This window comes from Fopius arisanus, unplaced genomic scaffold, assembly GCF_000806365.1.
Source record: "Fopius arisanus strain USDA-PBARC FA_bdor unplaced genomic scaffold, ASM80636v1 scaffold00018, whole genome shotgun sequence".
Lineage (NCBI taxonomy): Eukaryota > Metazoa > Arthropoda > Insecta > Hymenoptera > Braconidae > Fopius > Fopius arisanus.
In genome coordinates this window covers 17288-38970 of record NW_011887757.1, presented here as the reverse complement: position 1 = coordinate 38970, position 21683 = coordinate 17288, and the positions used below count along the sequence as shown (strand labels likewise).

The 21683-nt window shown below is 35.9% G+C and overlaps 5 protein-coding genes across 7 annotated transcripts; 3 read left to right on the top strand and 2 right to left on the bottom strand.

Annotated features, from left to right (window-relative positions):
• Positions 1 to 3321: 3321 nt before the first annotated feature.
• LOC105263944 (prion-like-(Q/N-rich) domain-bearing protein 25) lies at positions 3322 to 8170 on the bottom strand. The gene is made up of 10 exons (XM_011300477.1): positions 7786 to 8170; positions 7071 to 7211; positions 6682 to 6822; positions 5490 to 5630; positions 5074 to 5358; positions 4590 to 5000; positions 4162 to 4398; positions 3906 to 4091; positions 3603 to 3731; positions 3322 to 3458 (listed from the first exon to the last, which is right to left on the bottom strand). The coding sequence occupies exons 1-10, from the start codon at positions 7844 to 7846 to the stop codon at positions 3379 to 3381; spliced, it is 1812 nt and encodes a 603-aa protein (XP_011298779.1). The 5' UTR covers positions 7847 to 8170; the 3' UTR covers positions 3322 to 3378.
• Positions 8171 to 8739: 569 nt separating this feature from the next.
• On the top strand, positions 8740 to 10226 carry LOC105263943 (uncharacterized). Its single transcript, XM_011300476.1, has 2 exons — positions 8740 to 8843; positions 8945 to 10226. Exons 1-2 carry the CDS (start codon positions 8819 to 8821, stop codon positions 10024 to 10026), a joined length of 1107 nt encoding a protein of 368 aa, XP_011298778.1. The 5' UTR covers positions 8740 to 8818; the 3' UTR covers positions 10027 to 10226.
• Positions 10227 to 10906: 680 nt separating this feature from the next.
• On the top strand, positions 10907 to 15098 carry sosie. 2 transcript variants are annotated; one of them, XM_011300474.1, is made up of 5 exons: positions 10907 to 11434; positions 11542 to 11643; positions 12887 to 13030; positions 14004 to 14135; positions 14255 to 15098. In XM_011300474.1, exons 1-5 carry the CDS (start codon positions 11293 to 11295, stop codon positions 14335 to 14337), a joined length of 603 nt encoding a protein of 200 aa, XP_011298776.1. In that variant the 5' UTR covers positions 10907 to 11292; the 3' UTR covers positions 14338 to 15098. The 2 variants fall into 2 exon arrangements, with proteins under 2 accessions (XP_011298776.1, XP_011298777.1); XM_011300475.1 differs by lacking the exon at positions 11542 to 11643 and having other exon boundaries at positions 10914 to 11434.
• A 104-nt stretch (positions 15099 to 15202) lies between these two features.
• LOC105263939 (methyltransferase-like protein 10) lies at positions 15203 to 17648 on the bottom strand. 2 transcript variants are annotated; one of them, XM_011300472.1, is made up of 5 exons: positions 17563 to 17648; positions 17155 to 17221; positions 16557 to 16655; positions 16076 to 16497; positions 15203 to 15306 (listed from the first exon to the last, which is right to left on the bottom strand). In XM_011300472.1, the coding sequence occupies exons 2-5, from the start codon at positions 17208 to 17210 to the stop codon at positions 15212 to 15214; spliced, it is 672 nt and encodes a 223-aa protein (XP_011298774.1). In that variant the 5' UTR covers positions 17211 to 17221; positions 17563 to 17648; the 3' UTR covers positions 15203 to 15211. The 2 variants fall into 2 exon arrangements, with proteins under 2 accessions (XP_011298774.1, XP_011298773.1); XM_011300471.1 differs by lacking the exon at positions 17563 to 17648 and having other exon boundaries at positions 17155 to 17234.
• FeCH (ferrochelatase, mitochondrial) lies at positions 17370 to 21338 on the top strand. Its single transcript, XM_011300473.1, has 8 exons — positions 17370 to 17525; positions 17621 to 17810; positions 18492 to 18713; positions 18778 to 18879; positions 19082 to 19247; positions 20123 to 20230; positions 20790 to 20954; positions 21026 to 21338. Exons 1-8 carry the CDS (start codon positions 17471 to 17473, stop codon positions 21221 to 21223), a joined length of 1206 nt encoding a protein of 401 aa, XP_011298775.1. The 5' UTR covers positions 17370 to 17470; the 3' UTR covers positions 21224 to 21338.
• Positions 21339 to 21683: the final 345 nt, after the last annotated feature.

Here is a 21683-nt window from a genome sequence, read left to right as displayed (position 1 = left end):
TAGATTATCTCTATGTACCCAGAGCCCAGGGCTTTCCACTCCCACATGAAAAACCGTGTATATAGGTATATCAATTATACACACATATATTGCGACAGAAAATTCAATATATCAGATATATATCACGTATAATTGTGATATATATATATTTTTTTTGGTGAAGGCTTCCATTTGTACCTCCGCACACACCCATTTTACAAGATCTTGACGTAGATATATATAATATATGGGGATATATTCGGTGAATATATCGGGGATATATTGTATTTAATTATTGATGATATATTTTGATATATTGAGGGATGTATTTAATTGGGGATATAATTATGGTTGATGCTGTCAAATATTGATAAATGCATGTTTATATATTGAGTTTTTGGAGAATATATTTGAATATATTAAAGATCAATGGGCGATCCCATAATTTCGTCGACAAAGTGCAGAGGAAATTATCGAACCATCTGGGAATAATAATTCTGGCTTGCGGCCAATTTCTTCGGAACTACTTGTTGAATTTCAAGGAACAGAAGAAAAATCTCTCATTACTCCGCATGAAATATATCAATATATTAATATTAATAATTGGCTAAAAATGTTCGAAAATTTTTAATCAATTCACTGTCGACGCAGTAAATTTTTTCATCCCTTCAATCATTTCAAATAAATTCTTATTAATCCAAATAAATATTTTAATAATGCAATATCCAAGGGCTTCAATTGTTTATTTATTTAATATCAATAAATAATTGTTCTATAACAAAATGGAGGAGTTGTTTCCATAGATTTGAGAATTTCAGATGGCGATTTTGATTTTGTTGAAACGGACCATTCGTCTGTGAGCAATTATCATGGAGTAATTAATTGTTTTTTTTAATTGTTTAGAATTTGTTAATGATAACGAATTTGTTACCGACGAGAGTCCGGGGTTTTCTAAATTCTGAACAGATGCCAGCACGTGTACGGACTGAATCTACTGGTCGCAGCAAAATAAAAATCAACCCCTTCCGCGTCTTTTTTTTTACCGCAAACTCCTCCTCATCTAACAATAAATTAATTAAATCATTAAACAAACATTGAACCCTAAATTTGAATTTTCAATTGTCATTACTATTATAATCCACTTATTCCCCCGATCGCTGAATTAATAAAAATAAATAAAAATAATAAATCATTCAAATTTTTTTAACAATAATTTTTACGAAATAATGAACTGATAGTAATAATATTAATAATATTAATTACTTATTATTAATATTATAATTCGTAATGAATGATAATTTTTTGAAATTCTTGTTTCAATCAATTTTTCAGATTTTTCAATTTTTGCATTTTTTTTTGCAGGAGATTTGCAGGTGAATTTCATAAAATCATGAATCATTAATAACTGGGTGATAATAAATACTGGGTTTTGTCGTTCCTCAAGGATAATACGACGCAGTGATTTCGCAATATTCGCGAGTCAGATCGCGTGTCCAGAGTTGCACTCACTGAATTTTGCGTTATTTAGCGTCTGCTCTAGAGGCCAAGGCCGTGTGTGTCGCCATCCACTGGTCATTTGTATTATTTTTCACCAACTGTTTCCCCAACTTTCAACAATTTATTTCATTCACCCACCTCGATCCAAGAATTATCAAAAAAATTAAAAACCCCAGAGACCATCAAAAACCAATTTTTCCACTCCTCCCGAATTTTCCGAACAGCAATTTCCCATAATTAATTAATTAATCGAACAATCCAAATTCAAACAAAATAATTAATCAATCGATTCCAATAATTGAGGAATCAATTGTTGTTTTTAATGCAAATAAAAATGGAGTCTTCACTTTGCAAAATATTTTGATGATTTTATCATTTTGTCATTTCGTAATTTCAAAGTTATGAGGGGAAAATAAAAATAGTGGAGACTTGCTCGCGTTGATAATTACAATGATTTCACTTGGTTAATGACTCGAATAAAATAAAACCGAGGCCCTGATTTTCCGAAAAAAAAATCAGGGCTCGCCATCAACACGAGTTAATCTAGGAAGACATTAGTGACGTCAAGGATTTAAGCGTAAAGGTCCTGACAGAAATTTACAACGTAAACCTTTTGGTTTCGTGACCGCAGAGATAACGTCGATTCTTCCGGCAATGACCTGCCTTATACCTGACCCCATTCAATCTCGTGAAAACTTTTTCACCAACTATCCTGTCCATCAAGATGACCTTTTCGTATTATTTAATCGCCAATCCCAGGTACACGAATTATTGGCCACGGATGGGCATCAGCCGTTCGATTTTATCCGAAGGCTGTCGAAAAAAATTCATTCATTCCTCAATGAAATCCTCACCCCCTCAATCTGATAAAAAAAAAAACAATCTATTACTCTGATCCATGGAATCAAATAAAAAAATAATTTTTCCTTTTGCAAATGGAATAACACTAACACCTCGTATTAATTATATATAATAAATTATTAATAATATAAATTATTAATAACTGAACTTTCATTCAATTCATCATTTTTTAATCTAAAGAATAATAATAAAAAAATTATTTAACTCTCACAAATTTATAAACAAATCCTGTCGGTTAAAATAAATATTTTTTGTCATGCAACAAAAAGTCCCGGGATAATCACTAAATAAACAAAAAAAATAAATAAACCAAAGCGACGAGTGAGTGAATAAAATCCCCTCCCCTCCTCCCATTTTGCTTTAACGTTGTTTTAATTGCGAGGGAAGTGGAGGGAATGGGTGAGAAAAAAATCGTTAGGGGTAGAATGTTATGGTAGAATACTTAAAATTTTAGTTGTACCGCAGAGTGTGATAAGGTGGTCTTGATTCTTTGCACGCAAGTCTCGCCCCCTTGGAGGCCGTTAAGGACGTTTCCGTTAAGGACGTTAACTACCCAGAGGTTTTTCGTCATGACGTCGCCGAGACGTTGTGTCGTCATAACCAAGGGGTCAAGGTACACCGGATTCATTTATGTATCAATCCTATTGAATTAAAAAAAAAAATCATCGGCCCAAAATTCTCTCCAAATTTTTTTTATAAACAATAACAATTATTGATTAGAATTTTGATAATGGGGTTTTTTCAAATTTCCCGGTATTCGTTGGGAATGGAGTTATGAGTCCAGTAACTCAACAGCAAATAGGGCAAGGGTTGAAGCTATTCGTGATTTATAGGGAAAAGGTGAAAGTCCTGAATCAACTGTCTGGAGGTGGAGGCGGTGGAGGCGGTGGAGACGGTGGAGACGGTGGAGACGGTGGAGACGGTGGAGACGGTGGAGGTGGTGGAGGCGGTGGAGGAAGAAAAAGAAGAATTTTATCGGCTCCGTTCAATTTGCCATCGATAAATATTCCCTCGAGCTACCGCTCGCTTTATTCTGAATTATTACATCGAGGTATGAGTACAGAGTACACCCAGGACAATTAATAGCATCCACGTCCTGCTGGACATCCTGGCGCCTCCACCTGGAATTATTTAATAAATAATTTCTAAAAAAATAACCGATTTCTTTTTCGAGAGAAATCAATTATTTTGATATGGGGGGTTAATTTTGTTTAGGGGTATTTTTATTTTATGAGGATTCATTTTATTTTATAATGACGACTCACTCTCGCAGTGGGAATCGTTTATTGCTCTCCAACCAAAATTGCAACTGCATATTCCATTTTTGCAGAGGACGGAGTTCTGATTGGATTCGATGTAGCACTCGGCGATGTTCTGACAGGTTTCCTTGAGAACTTACATAATTGGGTGATTAATAAAAAATTAATTGGGTACCTTACCACTGAAGTACATGAAAAGTTTAAAAAAAATTGGTATTAAATTTCCAATTTATTCAATTCGGTTCGAATAAAATTTTATAGTAATTATTATTAATAAAAATTATCATTATTATTAATTAAGGTGATCACCTCGCTTTCTGAAACAGCCCTCGAAATTATGATAAAATCCCTCCCCGCAGGCGCATGTTCCCGCTAAATCGGTTTCATTCTCTTCGAGTTCTCCCTCGGGTTCTGGTGTTAAAATTCTGCAAAAACTGTTTGGAGTTCTCGAAGAGCACTGGATATGATGCTTGCATGGTGCCTCCAGTGGAACGACTAAATGATTCCGGCGATGAATAAATAAATAATGGTAAAACGTTGCTTTTTTTTATTTTCCCATGATTACCTGGAACGCAGAGGTTCACTGAGGCAGCGACATGTTCATTGTGACAGCCGCAGGTGCCATTTCTGCAGACAGAATTGGGAACTTTGCAGTCGAGATTTTGATTGCAATTTGCGAAGTTCCCCGGAAGACATTTACCCTCTGATTGGTAATGATTTTCAGCGCAAACACAGGATTTGTCGGCGCAAATTGAATTTTCTGTGGTGCAGTCTTCGTTGCCAATGCAGAACCCTCCGATTTCTCAATTAAATAAAATGAGAGAAAACATTTTATTTCTTCGATGTTCTGAATTCGAATGGATTTTTCGGAGAATTTCAATAGAATCGTCGCAAAGTTCCAGCGGAACTCCACCAGAGTCCCGACAGAACTCCAAATTCTTGATGAAAGTTCCAGTTCTATCCATTAAATTCTTCCATTAAAAATTTATTTACCGTTTTGATCGTTTATGCAAGTCGATCTGTCGGAACTGACGTGCGTTCCGTTCAGACAGGAACAGACGAACCCGTCGCAGTGAACAGGAACGTCAGAACTTCTGATGTAACAGTCTTCATTTTCAATGCAGCTCTCCCCTACACCTCTATTCCTCCAACAGAACATCTTATCATCCACGTAATGAGATTTATCATTGCAGACGCATTTCCTGTCGGTGCAGACAGCGTCAGGACCGAACACGAAACACTGTTCCTGGAACAGACACGAAGTTCTGTACCTCGTCGTCGCTTTTTTGCACTCACGATTGCTGATTGCGGGAACGTGTGTTGATTTACAACTCCACACATCCTCACGACAGACGGAGTTCTTGATTTGCGGGAGTTCCGGGGGTGTGCACGGTTCACCGAGTTCTACGGAAACAAATTACAGGTGAATTTCGTTGGGAGAAATAATTTTTTCAGAGTGCAGGGAACGGACAAATACCGGGAATGCATTTATCTCCGGTTCCAGACAAGAAATGCGCTCGATCGCAGACACAAGTTCCGTGAGAACTACAAGTGGCTGAACCCATGGAACTACAGTCGGAGGACGATTTACACGATTTTTTAATCCACTCAGGATTTAATTTTACGGCTCTTCGTGGACTGAACTCCAGTCGTTCAACGACTGAAGTTCCGCTGTCATTCAATTGACAGCCCCTTGATTTATCGCACGTAGCTCTCGCGTCAAATTTGCAATCGATATCAATAGCACAATCTTCTCCGATTTCTGCAACCAACAAATTGATACAAATTATTTCAATAAATCCCAATTATTATTAATAATAATTATTATTTTTGGCTCTAGATGGAGTATCGATTTTTTTTTTTTGGAAGAATCATGGCTTTTTTTTAAAATACTTTGCGCTGCACGTCTGCAGCTGCGGTATTCACGCTGATAAAATTCACTGCTGCATCGACACTTGTTATTTTCACAGATCGCTGCCCCGGGCTGATAATTCACGTAACAGTTATCAGAGGAGAAACACGTCTCACCGAGTTCTGTAATGTCAATTAACATTCGTTATTTCCTTGATTAATTAGAGTAATTAAAACAGAAAAATGCCTTCCATCACAATAATTCAACATCAAAATTAAAAACAACAAATAAATGAAAATTATAATAACTATACAATAAAATGAAGTTTTTCATAATCTCAATAACAATCCGTTCAACTCGATAGAAAAATTTAATGAATTCACGACAACAATTGATTTCAGGTAAATAATAATAATATTATTATTATATAAATAATAATAAATAATAATAAAATAATAATAAATAATAATAAAATAATAATAAATAATAATAAAATAATAATACATTTAAAAAATAATAATAATTGAATTATTGGAATATATTCAATTGAAAAATTCATAAAATCGATTTTCGATGGTATTCTTTTTTTTTTTAATAATAATTGCAATTGAACTAGTGATTGGAGTTTTATTTCAACATGGCAGTGATTTTAAAGTGTCAACGTGTCAAATGAATTGACCCATCGACGTCGGACGTCGATGATACGTGACGTCTCGCCGCAGAGACCTCCGAGACAATCAGGACCTGATCTACCACATACCAATGACGTACCAACACCTGACCGATGTGGTCAGGACTCCCTGGGGTATGCGTACGCGCATTATGTGCCGATTCAATTATTCCTCGAGGATTACAATTACCTCAACAACCAACACCGAGCCAAATTATCGGTATTAAAATAACGGTAGGACTGACTCGGGTAGAAATCGGGTATAGATTAAATCTGGAATCAGGCACTGATCAGGCATGCAATTTTCGGTCAGAGACACTTTCGCGAAAAAAACCAGAATTTTTTCAAAATTACTAATAATTATTATTAATTATTATTATTATTAATTATTTATTAAATTCTCGGAGAATTAATTGACGAATTAGTCAATGTCCTGAATATTCAGGTACATATAACCCCGAAAAACGGGGAAAATTAGGAAAATTCAATCGCGTTTTCATGCTGAATTTTTCTGGTGAACAGGTGTCGGGTTTTTCATTAATTGTTTATTAAAAATTTCTCACCGGATTTTTTGTAACAAAATCCGTGCAGATAATGGAACCCCGGGGAACAGGCGCATCTTCCACTGGTGCAGGTTCCACCAGCAGAAAGATATGACGAGCATTGAAGACTTTCCTCGCAGGAGTCGCCGTAGCTTTCCGCAACTAGAGAATTTTCCAGGATTCATAATAATATCATAAATATAATATAATAAACAATTCACTCCAATTACATCACATCAATTGCATCCAACGACTCGAGTCTGCATTAAAATAGATAATTAATTAATTATCATTGCATTATTCAATTATTAATTAATACCAGTACCGAGTATGAACATGAGAAAAAACTTAAAAAGTTTAAAATTCTCGTTAAAATATTTTTCATTGTTAATTTTTGTTAATTGGCTTGCCTCTTAGACATCTCGTTCCATCGCCACTAAATAAAAATCCATTAGTGCATCGACACCGATGAACTTCGCAGGCACTATTCACCGGACAATCAGAGTCTTGAGAGCATTCCTGGGGATGTTGAACCCCTACGCTCTGACATCCTGAAAAATAATAGACGAGTGCAGAAAAATCGAAGGGTGTGGAGATAATTGACGGGTGGCGTGTAAAAAGGACTCGATAACAACGAAATTACGTCTAAAAGTTTACATTGTCGACTAATGACTCCTCGGAATGGGGTAGAAGGCCTGAATGCGTGATTCCGAATAATTCTGGAGTGCATTCTGTTCTTCTGGGATTTTACTGATTACAAATCGATGGGGAAACCCCGGAAAATTATTTTTCCCTTCCCCTCGGGTGAATAACTGAAGAATTTTTATTTTCTGAAATCCTGGTGAATTCTCGTGGAAATTCTCAGTGAATTCCATTAAATATTTCTATCGAAAAAATCAATCCTCAGGATTTTTTTAATAAAAAATATTTCACGTGTATTTTACAAGTTTTATAAATAATTAAATAATTTTGGAGAGTACAAAAACGTCATGAGCAAAATTCAAGCAGAAAAATTGGAAGGACTCGATTTTAAAATTAGAATTTTAATTGGAATTTCCGGGAATTTCAATCGATTTATTTTATTTCATTTGGGTTTAGTTTATTTACTGAATTTTTCGTAATTACCGTTGAATCCGGGATTCCCCGAGAAAAACAGAGAGAGTAAAAATATCGCGCGGATCCCCATGCCTCGACTGAATTAAATTCCTCTGTTATCACCAGCTCATTGAGCCAACGATTATCTACAATATAATATCGACTCCGAGAGATATCGAACACCTGCGCGAGTTATCGTGTAATATTCGTTTTAGATAAGATTTCCGAGGGTTTAAAAAATTTATTTTTTAACAATGTAATGTCTTCATATTCCCCGGAGCCACCGACACATTACAAAATAATCCTCAGCCCTGGAAATAGTAAACGGATATCCCCAGCACTTTTATGATACCACAAGTGCATTTTATAGCTCCACCAATTACTGTGGGTCGATTTTTGTATTCGTGACTCTAAAGTCAATGGTTTTGCTGGCACCACCTGTTTTCAGCATCTCAACTCCGTATCCTTTTTTCTTTTGGATTTTAATTTCAATTCTCTCTTGCATCCAGGGAATATTCTATTTGAAATTATAAACAATTCGTAATTATTAAGTAATGATTATTTTTTTATACCAATGTTGGATTTCGGGGCTTTCCCCGGGTACAAAATTCATTCCTCCAATTTATTTTTATATTTACAGATTTACGAAATATTTATTTCCTAATATTTATTTATTGTTTGTTTATTTATAATCAGATTATACTGCCTCAGCACAGATTTTTAAAATATTTTAAACAATAAATTTATCTTTTTGTAATTATTAAGTCATTTGTGTAATTATTAAGTAATGGTTTTTTTTTTGGAGATAGTAATGAATTCAATAAAAAATCGAGATCATACAGCAGAAATTTTTTGAATATTTTAAACAATAAATTTATCTTACGACGCTGCAGCACTGGTTGGTCACACGAGTAATAACTACATGAATTATTGAATCAATCTCAATTATTGGGGAGATTGTCGCTATCTTCATCACTCCCTTGACCCCGGGACATCTTATTGACACTATGTTGTTGAATATAAATGCTCTAGTTCATCGTAAACGATCAGTTGAACCAGAAACATGAAAGTGTCTCTTGGAAATCTCGGTGAGCCTTCCAAAGTGTTGATTAACCACAAGTTTCATCAATGATTATTAATTATTAATTATTCGCTTGAGTGGACTAAAAATCATGTTTGTTTTCGATAGGTAAAAAAAATCCAGACGTCGAAGCCGGGGAGGATAAATCAGTGAAGATTCTGGTGTCCGCTGAGAGCAAGTCTTCTAGATGCTTCAAGATTATAAAATTGATTTTTTATCTGGAGATAATCCTGTTCCTGGGGTTATTTGGTTTTATCACGATTCAGTGGTGGCTGGTGGGTCCAAAAATCTTTGAGTTATCATCCACGAGAGATGGGATCGCTGGGTTCCGGTGGACACCATCATCTGGGTCAGGAAGCGATGACCCCAGGACCTCGGGGTTGTCTGGATATCAGAGAGTCATCGATCCAGAAGATGAATTCGTTGTGAGTCAAGCTAAGACATTCGTTGATGATGACGTGAGCCACGAGACGTACAAAGCTGAAGAGATTGTTCCAGACGACTCGAAGGATTCGGGTATTCAAACTGGTTTGGGACTTCTCAAGGAAGATCCATCGAGAGAAGACACACCAGTAACACAATCAGCTGCAAGTGAATCCGCAGGGATGAGCGTTGGAGATCTAGAAGACAGCTACAAAAAAGAAGAACAGCTGTCAAGAGTTTGGGAAGACGCCGATGTCTTCCGGAGTTCTAGCTCAGAAACTCCCGAGGATGATGAAAGAACTGTCTCGACTCAAGGTAGTGTAGAATCTGTAGATGAACCTGGAAATGATTCAATTGTCGAGCCCCCGAGTTCAACACCAGAAGAGATCGAAGGACTGATCAATCCATCGACAACACCGAATCCTGAAGAGATGATCGTTGATTATTTTGAATACGACGATCCGACGTCTTATGAAAAATCATTCGGGGAATCTGAGTTGTCGGGGTTCAGCACTGGAGCATCCCCGAAAGACTCGGAATATACCAGCGATTGGCCGGATGTCTATGACGAACGATATTCACCAGAAGAAAAATGTGGCGAGGGTCAAATTAGCATATCTAGTCTTGGAAATCTTCGGCTATTACTCCCTGAAGACCGGCTCGGCTGTATCGATGGTAGAACAGTGTACGAAATAATCTTCAAGTATAAAAATGCCCGGAGCAGCATCCGGGCGTCTGTGTCGACGCACGCGGGGGAATCCCAGTGAAAATCGCGCGGGAGTTTCAAATTAAAAAACCGAAAAAATTGGATAGACCATTATATTCGATTTGGATTGGCTCCTGGTGGATTCTATTGTGATTTTTTAATATAAATAATACCTAACACCTCATGATTGTTATAAATATAAAATATTCGATGAAATAAATTTTTAACACTCGGTTTTTATATCGGGAGCCATTTAGTGAAGCGTTGGGAAGATTCTTTGCAATTTATTTTTTCGTGGCTTCAGGAAATTCCCCCACGTCTCGGTGAGGATTCGAACCTGAAGAATTCGAAATCGTCGCATGAGCCGGAGCCGTCGGAGAGCATGAAAAAAACAATTACGACGATAAGAGTATTTTAATGACCACTCCAATTACAAAAGTTTGCAGTTTCGCGTGATCGACGTAGCGTTATAATTCCCAGGAGCTGGTAGATCTCATTTCGGTTGATTCAGGTCGGGGCTTCCCCGTAAATCAGCCCCGGGAGATCAATCGAATTTGAAAAATGCCTGAGCAACGCGACATTCTCGCACACTCATTAGTCATTCCATCCAAGGAGATTTTTCCCTGATTTTAAATTCCAATGACACTCGTGTAAATGCGAAACGAATCGAATTAACCTTTTGCCTTATCAAATGTTGAAGCGCAAGGGCACACATGGAATTTAATTAGGGGGTGGTTTGTGGTCTTGAAATGTTTACCATATATTTTATTTAAATAATTCATTCGTTCATTTACGTCATTGAGATTAAAATATTTTCTATTACCCGGAAATGTTTATCCGTATTTTATCGAGATATTGAAATTGAAAAATTATTAATATAATTATTATTATATTAATCATGAAAAATATTGATTTGCCTGGAATTTCAATTATCGTTCATCCTGATTAATAATTTAATTCTTCAAGTGGGTAAGTGATGAAATAATAAATTATAACAAATGATTGACAGTTGATTCGATGATGGGATTTTCCAATTGTTTCCTGATGGAAATACTTCTGGAAATGATTAAGGCTGTTGATCAACCCCTAGACTTTATCCGAAGGGTTGCGCCAGTGCGGTGGCAGCACGATAAAATAAAGAGGTGGGGTAGCACCTTCAGGAGGGCTTAAAAGACCTTCCCCTGGTGTCTCAACACGCAGTACCCAAGCCCCAGTCAGTGGTGTTAAATCATATTTAGGGAATAAACCTGTGCCACCAGCAATCAACAGGACGAATAATAATTTGTGATCAAGACCAGTTGATTCTCACCCAGTCATCAGAGTTTTTATGAATCGTGTAATAATGAAGAACGTGGTGGTGTCTCTGGGTGTGATCTTGATGATTCTTCTGCCAATGTCAACGAGCGCTCTCACAACATTCGGCAAGACCAATCCACAGAATCAGAATCCACCACCACCACCTGCTCCTGGTATGTTGTCTTTTACGGGATTGGCTAGTTTTTTTTTTTCACTCCAGGGATTAATGAAGTCCATTTTTATGACATGGAATTGGTTGGAGATTATTCTCTCGTTCTAGCTGATGACCTTTTACTGAATATCTCGGCTTTTGGTCGTTTAACTAGCATGGGACGAAGTGGTGGGAGACCTGGCATGAAGACGGGATACTTAGGACATAGCTGTAAATAGATTGCACGAAATCTGTCACCAATTGCACGTGTGTGTTTTTTCAATTGAGGGGACAATATTTATCCAAAATTACCGAAATACAATATTTTATTAAACGGAAATTAAACGGAAGAGTTCGCGATTTTTATTAATTTTCAATTCTCCATTCGTTGGCTCATTAAAAAAATTATATTATTATTATTAATAATGATCATCTATTAATTATGAAAAAACCGAATTCGAAGTTTTAAAAAAAAATAATTTATATAAAATCCATTAATTCAATAAATTTCAAAAAAATTCAATTATTGAATTTTCTATTTAATTTTCATTATTTCTTATAAATTCATATTTTATTATTTAATTTCATTCTGAATTTTGAAAAAATGAAAAAAAAATCTGACGCGCCATTTTGTCGCACGCGAAATAGGAAAATACTGGAGGATATTTGTTTATTGAATATTTCTCTATTTCGGGAGGGATGATTTTTTATTTTGCTTTTTGATCGTTAATACAATACCGTCTTGGCTGGAATATCGCGTGATAACTGGAACGTGTGTACAAGGTTGAAGATGGGAAAGCGATAGGGTGGATTCACGAAGAGGAAATTACAAAGTAATGCGAGGCACCGAGAAAACGGATTTCGGTGGGACGAAGGGGCTGAAATATTTTGTACTATCGATCAAGCACCATTTGTATTGTTGAATAACAATTCACATTGCACGAATGCTGTGACGTAACGGCACCTTTTCATGTACGATTTTTTTTTTCCAAATGATGAGTCATTGGATTCACACGGATGTCGTGAGGTTATCGGTGGTGCAAGTGTCAAAGTTCTGAGGAGAGAACATTTTCCCGCAACTCTAGTCGAGAGGAAATTAATAAAAATTACGATTAACGCGATTATTCAGAAATTTTACTATGAGATTATTTTTGATGGTCGATTGATCGAAGACTATTGACTCCACGAGAAAATGTGAAAAAATCATTTTTGCGGAGAATTTCATTGGCTGCAAAAAATATTTTCTCTGTTTTTTTGGTTGAGTCGATGGTTTCTGAGATAATTCGGCTGTTCAGAAAATCGGTAAATGGGTTGGTGTCATTTTTTGGGCGATTTCCGGTTGGACTCTCGAAAATTGATCGGGAATATTTTCTGGCTGCCTGTCTGATGCTTTTATTATAGAAGAAATAGTTCTCGCATGAGTTTCTCGTTTTATTAATGACGGATGAGAGAAAGACGTGATTTGAATTTCCAGTTGGAGTTGCTAAAACCTGCAAAAGCGAATCTGATTGCATTGGAATCGGCAACACAAGTTGTGTAGCTGATCCTAAAGATGGAAAAACTAAATGTCTCTGCAGTGATCTCACAGCTCCGTACAATGGCGCATGTCTTCATAAACGTGAGTCCCAATTTTCCAAGATATTCCGGGATTTTTAGGGACCGATCGGTGAATGATCGATAAAAATCGCAGTTAATGCCCAAAAATTGAGGATTGATCGGTATAAATGACAGTTCACTCCCAAAAATAGAGAATTATTCAGCAAAAATTACAGTTCAACCCCCAATTAAGAATTTTAAAAAACCCTCTCATGTGGACCAATAAAAAATAAAATATAATTTCGACCAAGGAATTCTCAAATTTGATGTGTCGTTGAAAAAAAAATCAACAAATCGTCGAAAGTGATACGCCACTCGCAAATTTCTCACGCAACCCTGAAAATTGCTGTGCAATGAAAATTGGAAAATTGTCCACCACAGCATGTACATTATCATGTACATACGTCACAGGTTCAACATGTCGTAGCTCTCGGGTCATTTGTCAGGAATATTTTCAAAGCCGAGTCATTTACATAGATAAAAATATATCGTGTAACTATAACCAAATGAACTAGCCGCGGAACTCTACGTACGCAGCGTTAATTTTATGGTAATTACACCCGCAGGAAAAAAAAAATACCATTCTTTCTCTCGGCTACAATTAGGCTTCTCTCATTTTACCCAACAGCCTCGACCTTTCACTGTGACCTTGAATTATTGTAAAACTGCCTATTGGATATCGAAAATAAATCGATAACAGTTCAATAAATAAACACATAAATTATCGCTTAAATTAAAATTTCTATTTCATTCTATTTCATTTGAATGAATTTATTAAATCTACGAAAATTCATTTTTTTTTTTTACAACTTTTAGCGGAAATTTTTTCGAAAATTAAACAAAATTATTAAATATCTAATAAATAAACGTCAATTGTTACTTTTAATTTCTCTATAAAAATTATTCTCGTAGAAAAATTTTAATAGAAAATCAATAGAATTTTTATTATTAATTATTGGATTTTCAAGGGATAAATTTAATATTTTTGTTATCAGCTGTGCATTCTCCTTGTAAGGACAATCAAGAATGCGGTCCAGGGGCTCATTGTACATTAGGGAATAGTACGACACATGTAAAGACATGTCAGTGTCAATACGGGTATTACGAGGAGAACATGAGATGCAATGGTAATTAATGTCTATTGATTTTAGACTGTCATTATTGACAGAATGAATTATTTTTCCGAGTCTACAGAGATTCTGTGGAATTTATTTGAAATGTTCATTGATTTCTGATTAAATTTCAGGCTGTCTGTCATCCCTGCAAAGTTCCTCAGTTCTGGTTCTTCTATTCAGCCTCATACTCTTAAGGAACATGAGTTCTTCATAATTCTGCGATAATTAGTGTAGTAATTAATAAAGGAATCCCATCAGTGGCGAAACGAGACGAGTCTCTTCAAACTTTCTACGAGAACTTTGAATTTGATAATATGAATTCTCCACTTTCTGCATTTGAATCGACTCATCTCGTTTTTTTTTTCAGTTTGTCACTGATTTCGACACTCTGAGGATCAATTGTTACGCAGAAGACTGCGACAGAGAGTACAACAGAAATTAATAATTATAAATAAATAATTGCAGTAGCGAAAAAGTGAAATGACAGGTCGATTCAATTAAGCGCTGAGTTTTCGGGGAATATCTCGGGATCTAGGAGAGATAGCGATATTTTTGTAGTAACCTTTTTTGTAGCGCTTATATTTTTTTATAAAAAAGGTCATAACGAAAATTGCGCTATCTCTCTTGGGCACTGAGATATTCCTTGAAAATCGGAAGAATGCAGAAATCGGTTTGTGAATCTTCATTTTTTCGCTACCGATTTCGTCGGGAGCCGATTAAAATGCTTGAGCTTTGAATAAATTACCGTTCGTTCGAGAGATCTGAAGAGTTCGTGTGACGTTTGACTCTAATTGCTTTTTTTCCTTGAATTATGCATTAACATTCGTGAAAGATGTTTCATATTTTACGTATCGAAGTTCTTAGTGCTGTGGTATTTTGTAATATTTGTATATTATACTTAGCTTAAGTCACATTTTCTGCAATTTTCGAGTATGAACGATATTCTGAGCACCAATAAATAACTGATAAAATTGATAACTCATAAAACTCCTCCCGTTCCCTCGACAAATCGTCAAAATCGAATAAACAAAATGAGAATAACAAATATGCTGTGCACTAATAAAATTCAAAGTACTTGATCAAGTGTTTTATTTCTTTTTGAATACAATATTTGTCACCGATTGGCCGATTTTTCCCCCGAATTTCATCACAGGAGCTGCGATCGTAAGTGCTACATCGAAATCTGAAATAAAAACGAATAAGATAAAAATATCGAGGGGTATCTCCAACCTCGAGAGACTTTCCGACGATTAATTGACAGAATGAACCCGAAGAATTTAATTTTAGGGAATATTTTCTCTAAATAGATACAAATGTGGGATAATATTGACTTTCTTAATCTAAATTAATAGAATCAACAATTAAAACTGTCAAATGTCGCGAATTGCATAATGATTATCTAGGAATGATGAGAAAATTGTTGAAAATTATTTAATCATTGCAGGCGAATGCTAAATGTTGAATTTATCGATTTGTGTCTATTGAACCCAGAGAAATATTAAAAATTAATGGCAAATGGCAGCAGATGAATAATTTTGTCTGCAACTCTGATTTACGTAGAGTTGCACCACGAAATTCCGGTGTCTTATAACGACTGTGACCCGGTATTAAAATATGAGCAACGAAAGTTGCTATTCAGCAGAATTCTAAAGCCGCCCAGAGGGATTTTGCGCAATTCTTCAGTTACGGTATCTGAGAGGTACTCAAGCAATTTTACTCCACAGAAAGATGACATCTCGTCGAAATGTGAATTCTATTCTGTTGCAGCATGTGAACACAATGCGATATTCAAAAAATTTTATGCGAAATGTACGGTGACAGGTTTAAATTTTTCTCAATATAATAATATAATATTTTGAAGGAATTTTTTTTTATAATATTTTTAATTGTGATTTTAATTATGATGATTGATAATTGGAGGAATTGATGTTATGGAGATGAATAAAACTCACAGTTCTCGAATTGTTTGACGAGTTCTTCTTGCGTCCAGTTGCAAGAGGAAATCACGAGATATCCACCGGTCCCCAGGATTTTGTGGACATTTTCCACGTACTGGTGCCTCTTCTCCGAGGAATTATCAGGGCTCAAGCTGATGGCATCGTAAGTCCCTTTATCGTGGATCAATCTGAACTCGTAGAGAAATAAATTGTCTTGGGTATTGAGAATATCACCAACCATGAGGTGGACCTTGCAGGGGACCACCTGATTGTCCTCGAGGACTGCTCTCGCCAGGTTGATGGCACTCGGGGCGTAATCTACTCCAACCAGATCCGTAAATCCTGCCTTGGATAATTGAACTAATGTCCAACCGTTGCCACAGCCAATGTCCAGGATTTTGTCTGTCCTCGAGAGACTCAAATCCTCACTTATGCATCTGGTAAAATCCAGAATTATCAGGGGAAAATTCAATGAAATGCTAATTAGGTTAATTACCTCACCATTTTCACTGCATTATTTTTACCGAACCAGACCTCACCGACGTCTCCGTGATCCTCGAAATTATCGATCTCCTCGGAATAGATTTTTTCCCAGCTGAAGAAATTTTACAACTTGTTTCACTAGATTTATTTTTCAATGAGCAAAATTCATTTGTTTATAATCAAATCGGGGATTTCAATTGAAATTGTTTAATAATTACAGAAAAAAAAATTGTATTGGATTTTTTTTAATGATGAATCGATTGATTTCTATTAAATGAATTTTTTCATTAGATCCATTGAATTTTTATTCAATTCATTTTTTATTATTAATTTTCCATATTGTATATTGTTATACAAAATATGTTTTTATAAACAAATGACAGAATTTCCCCATGAAGTCCGAAGATTTTCAATATTTCATTCTTATAAAATTGAAATTGTTAATTAAATGACAGCAATTATCGAGGATAAATTATTCCAGAATAAATTGTCTCCTAAAATTGAATTACAAAATGGAGATGATCGCATTCGTGTATTAAATTAAATCCAATGAGACTCCTCCCTTCTGTTTTCGTTTCTCAACTCGAAATAATAACAAACTTGTGACTCACTATTCCTTCGTCCCCAATTCCGAGGAATTCAGATCCTGCTCCAACTCCTCCCCCATTTTCCTCAAAACTGTGACAACAAAACAATAAAAACAATCACAAAATCGTGAAAAATCGATAAATAAACTGAGAATAATAATTAAAACTCGGAGGAACAGTAAATAACGCAACCACGTGTCTTGCCCTCTCTCCTCTCTCCAAACATAACCTTCAAGCGATCAGCTGATCGCGACATTGCGTTGTCTGTTCAACAAAACACTTCCCCATTTTTATTGTCGAGTAGAAAAACTGATTGAACGAAATTTCAGAAGTGATTGCAATGCGGTGTACATCGAAAATCGGAGTTTCATCGGTCACGAGTGCTTTTTCAACGCGTGAGTCATTTTATCTGCTCCAAATTGTTGTGCTTACGTGAGGTACATTATCAAAACATGATTTTGCTATTATTGATGGTATGTGTTGAGCACAGGTGTTTGTCGAAATCCTCTGAATACTCGATTGTTGTCGGCTGTTTCTCAACCCAAATTGCAGAATAATGGGAAACCGAAGACTGGGATTTTGATGTTGAACATGGGAGGTCCCAAAACAACGGATAAAGTTGGCGAGTACTTGCACAGGATCATGACAGATAGGGATATGATGCAGTTGCCGATGCAGAGGTATTAATTAGATAATTAATTATTCGGTGTAATGCAGACCACTGGGGGGAGAGGATTTTTTTTTTCTTGCGTTGGCAATATTCCGTGGACTAGTGATGCGATTTCATTGAATTTCATCTTGTTTTGATGATCGCCAAAAGACCTTGGAAATGAAATTAAAATGATTGATTTCCACTCTGCCACTCCGGAGATATCGGGGATTGAAAATTGGGGTTTTTCGTTTGGTATTTCCGCGTCAACTTTTGTTTCGGGACAGTTATTTAAAAATATCTCGAGATTGAGAAGAGATACGGAAATTTTTGTGAAGTCCTTTTTCGAAGAGAATCGTAAGAGCTACGAAAAAGGTAATTATGGAATTTTTGTATCTACGGTAGATTTGGCGACATAAATTAAAAACTCATCGCGAAGTTGAAAATGGGGTTTTTTATTCTATCAGTTTTTTTCCGGGCGGTCTATGAGAAAAATCTCAGTATAGAAGGGAAATACGCGAATTTCCGTAAAGATCTTTTCCAAAGAGAATGATCAGAGCTACAAAAAAAGTTCCCACGAAATTTTTCCATCTACCGTCCACTAAGAGACCCACATAAAAAACTGAATTCGACAAGAAATTTCGTACAAATCGTCCCCAAAATCGTGGACAATTCCATAGAATCATCGGGATTTATTCCCCCGTCGTCCTAGTCGTCTAGGTCCTTGGATCGCCCGAAGACGAACACCCGAGGTCCAGAAAAAGTACGAAGAGATAGGTGGAGGTTCGCCAATTTTAAAATGGACTAATCTTCAGGGGGAACTTCTCTGCAAACAATTAGACAGATTGTCCCCTGAGACAGCTCCTCACAAGCACTACGTTGCCTTTCGTTACGTCGATCCCCTCACCGAAGAAGCATTGCAACAAATAGAAGAGTGAGAACTCCATTAATTTATCCTCTTCCCTCTCCCTGGTAATCTTATTTATTTTATTTCCAAGGGATGGAATTGAACACACCGTGATTTTCTCGCAATATCCCCAGTACAGCTGCGCCACCACTGGCTCCAGCTTCAATGCTATTTACAATTATTATAAAACAAGGTGAGCATTTAATAGTTAATAATACCAATTAATTCTCTCCCCTTATTAATTTTCCATTCAACATCCTTTTCCCTCGATTCATTTATCCTGGAATATTTCCGTGTATTGAAATAAAAATTGAAGTCTTGGTTTTATTTTATGAGAATTACGAGTGGAGCAATCCACTCTAGGAAAAATTCCATAACTCTTCCATTTTTATCAGAGAAATCCCGAAAAACATGAAGCTGAGTGTTATTGATCGTTGGCCAACGCATCCACTGCTCGCTAAAACATTTGCGGAGAAAATTAAGGGAGAATTGAAGGAATTCCCAGGGGATGTGAGAGATAATGTTCACATACTGTTTTCGGCGCATTCACTTCCTCTCAAGGTAATTGAATTAACAAAAGGAGTATTTAATGGAAGAGAGAAACGCTAACTCAACAATGAATCCACAGCCACTGATTTTTTTTTTATCCCGATGAATTATTAATATCGCAGAATCCATTAAAGAATTATTTCTGGGGCGGGAATTTTTACTGATGTAGGCCAATCTTTCGATTCCACTTGCTTTCCAATTTTAATAATTGATTATCCACCCTCATAATTCCCTCTAAAATCGGGCCATTCCGATCATTCATTTGCAGATTATGTTGATTTAGGAGTTGAATTTCGGGTGGACTCAACAGAATATTTTCGTTGAGTCAATATTCATTTCGAATTGATAATTCTTTCTATTATTCATCGAAACGTCAAATTTTCACGTTAATAATCCACTTTATTGATTAATTGTTCAGTGATCAGAAAGGGAATTGCACATGATTATAACAAATTATTGAAAAACTGAATTAATAATTTTTGTGGAATTCGATGGACGTTGGGAGGAATTAATAATTAGATTCATTCACAGCGGTTTAGCGAGGTTTACGTCATGAGAGCTGTAACGCATGTTTTTCGCGATAATGCAATAATATTCCGGGGCTTCTGAATTATCGTGGATTATTGAAGGTGTCCTATGGAATTCTGTTGCTAAGTCGAAATCAAAACAATGTGTTGAGCTGTCAGAATGAATCGATATCAAAATAAATGTCAATATAAAGACAGCTTCGTTCCATTTCTTCAAAAGATTATCATTTGTGTTGATAAATATTGACGTGAGAAATTCTTCTCTCGTAATATTTCAGGTAGTCATTGAAATGTATACAATGGATGAATTTATTGTTGATGCGGCAGAGTGAGAATTTTAATCTCTTATTTTCGTGACAGGCTGTGAACAGAGGGGATACGTACCCCAGCGAAGTGGCAGCAACCGTGCATATGGTAATGCAAGAGTTGAATTACTGCAATCCGTATCATCTCGTGTGGCAATCCAAGGTACGGCCCATGGCACAACTCGTGTTTGTGTCTTCCCAGCTATTTATCATAAAGGATACAAATGACATGTGACTCTCTCGTAGCTGGGTTAATTAATGACCGTGAATTCACTTTACCGTAATTGAACCACTCATTTGCTATTTTCATTATTGACCGTGGACTTGTGATTTTTTGAAATTAATGCAGCTGCTCTTCAATCATGAAAATTGCCGATTGAATTGTATTTTTAATTGACGATCGGATGACGTCATTGAGACTGCATTTTTTAGGAATTCAATATTTCAATTTTTTATCACCCGAACGATAAAATTGAGTTGCGCAATTTTATTGAATAGAGGTGATTGAGTTTCGCGAAGTTTTTTTTAGAGATATCTGGGAATGTGGGAGAGTTATGAGATTTTTGTGAGAACCTTTTTTGTAGCTATCATTTCCCTCTGCAAATTAGGTTCTATCAAAAATTTCGGTATTTCGCCTCGATAGAGAGATATCCGTCGAAAAGAGAACCGAAAAAAATGTTGAATGGTTAGGAATCAATTTTTAATGAATTCCCTGATTTTAGGTGGGTCCTCTGGAGTGGCTGGGGCCATTAACAGATGCAGCGTTGAAAGATTATGTGAAACAGGGAAAAAAACACTTTATCCTTGTGCCAATAGCTTTTGTTAACGAACACATAGAGACGCTCCATGAAATGGACATCGAGTACTGCGATGAATTAGCCAAAGAGGTGCATTAATCCTGATTAATTCTATTACCGTCACTTCGTGTTTTACTGATACTCGACATTTTTATTTATAGTTGGGTATTGACAGAATCAGGAGAGCAGCTGCGCCGAACGATCATCCTTTATTCATTGATGCTCTGACTGATATTGTTGTCAGACACTTGCGATCTCAACAAGCCTGCAGTCCTAAATTTCTCACGAGGTGCCCCCATTGTGTCAATGATAACTGCGGCCCGAGTAAACAGTGGTACCAAAAAGTTTGCAGAATTTGAGAAAAACTGGGGAACATCTATCAATAATTATAGCATCATCCATTATTATTCTTTTTTCATGGTAACGGGGTTTGCAGACTGGAAATTGTTCATTAATTAAATGTATCTGGGATTATTTAGTTATTTTTTTTATTGTATCATCCTATTATAACCAGAGAAATTGATAAAAACTCAGAAAATTATTCTAATTCTAATAACCGATATATACGATCAATAAAACAATAATTTTCAATAATTCAAACAATTGATTCTTTTTCAATAATTTTTACCTCCCCAATTTTCCCAGTTATCTCCATAATTAATTATTGCAATTGAATAATAAAATGAACCAATCGCTTTTTTTTGGAATTTAATTATCTGTTCAAGAAATAAATAAATAATTTATTTGAATTCTCATTTTCCAGAGTCAAGCGATCGTGAATTTGCTCGAGTGCTGGATTTGAATTCGTCACCGGTGTGG

Bases quoted from the DNA above. Each gene is read 5' to 3' on its own strand.
- LOC105263943 (XM_011300476.1), top strand. From the start codon at position 8,819: ATGAAAGTGTCTCTTGGAAATCTCG. The intron at 8,844-8,944 runs GTGAGCCTTCCA...TGTTTTCGATAG, and splicing joins AGTGTCTCTTGGAAATCTCG to GTAAAAAAAATCCAGACGTC.
- LOC105263944 (XM_011300477.1), bottom strand. From the start codon at position 7,846: ATGGGGATCCGCGCGATATTTTTACTCTCTCTGTTTTTCTCGGGGAAT. The intron at 5,001-5,073 runs GTATTTGTCCGT...TTGTTTCCGTAG, and splicing joins CGGAGATAAATGCATTCCCG to AACTCGGTGAACCGTGCACA. The intron at 4,399-4,589 runs GTAAATAAATTT...TATTTAATTGAG, and splicing joins TTGCATAAACGATCAAAACG to AAATCGGAGGGTTCTGCATT.
- LOC105263939 (XM_011300472.1), bottom strand. From the start codon at position 17,210: ATGGGGGAGGAGTTGGAGCAGGATCTGAATTCCTCGGAATTGGGGACG. The intron at 16,656-17,154 runs GTGAGTCACAAG...AAATTTCTTCAG, and splicing joins GAATTGGGGACGAAGGAATA to CTGGGAAAAAATCTATTCCG. The intron at 16,498-16,556 runs GTAATTAACCTA...GGATTTTACCAG, and splicing joins AATGCAGTGAAAATGGTGAG to ATGCATAAGTGAGGATTTGA.
- FeCH (XM_011300473.1), top strand. From the start codon at position 17,471: ATGCGGTGTACATCGAAAATCGGAGTTTCATCGGTCACGAGTGCTTTT. The intron at 18,714-18,777 runs GTGAGAACTCCA...TTTATTTCCAAG, and splicing joins GCATTGCAACAAATAGAAGA to GGATGGAATTGAACACACCG. The intron at 19,248-20,122 runs GTAATTGAATTA...TTTTCGTGACAG, and splicing joins CGCATTCACTTCCTCTCAAG to GCTGTGAACAGAGGGGATAC.
- sosie (XM_011300474.1), top strand. From the start codon at position 11,293: ATGAATCGTGTAATAATGAAGAACGTGGTGGTGTCTCTGGGTGTGATC. The intron at 13,031-14,003 runs GTGAGTCCCAAT...TTTTGTTATCAG, and splicing joins TGGCGCATGTCTTCATAAAC to CTGTGCATTCTCCTTGTAAG. The intron at 14,136-14,254 runs GTAATTAATGTC...ATTAAATTTCAG, and splicing joins GGAGAACATGAGATGCAATG to GCTGTCTGTCATCCCTGCAA.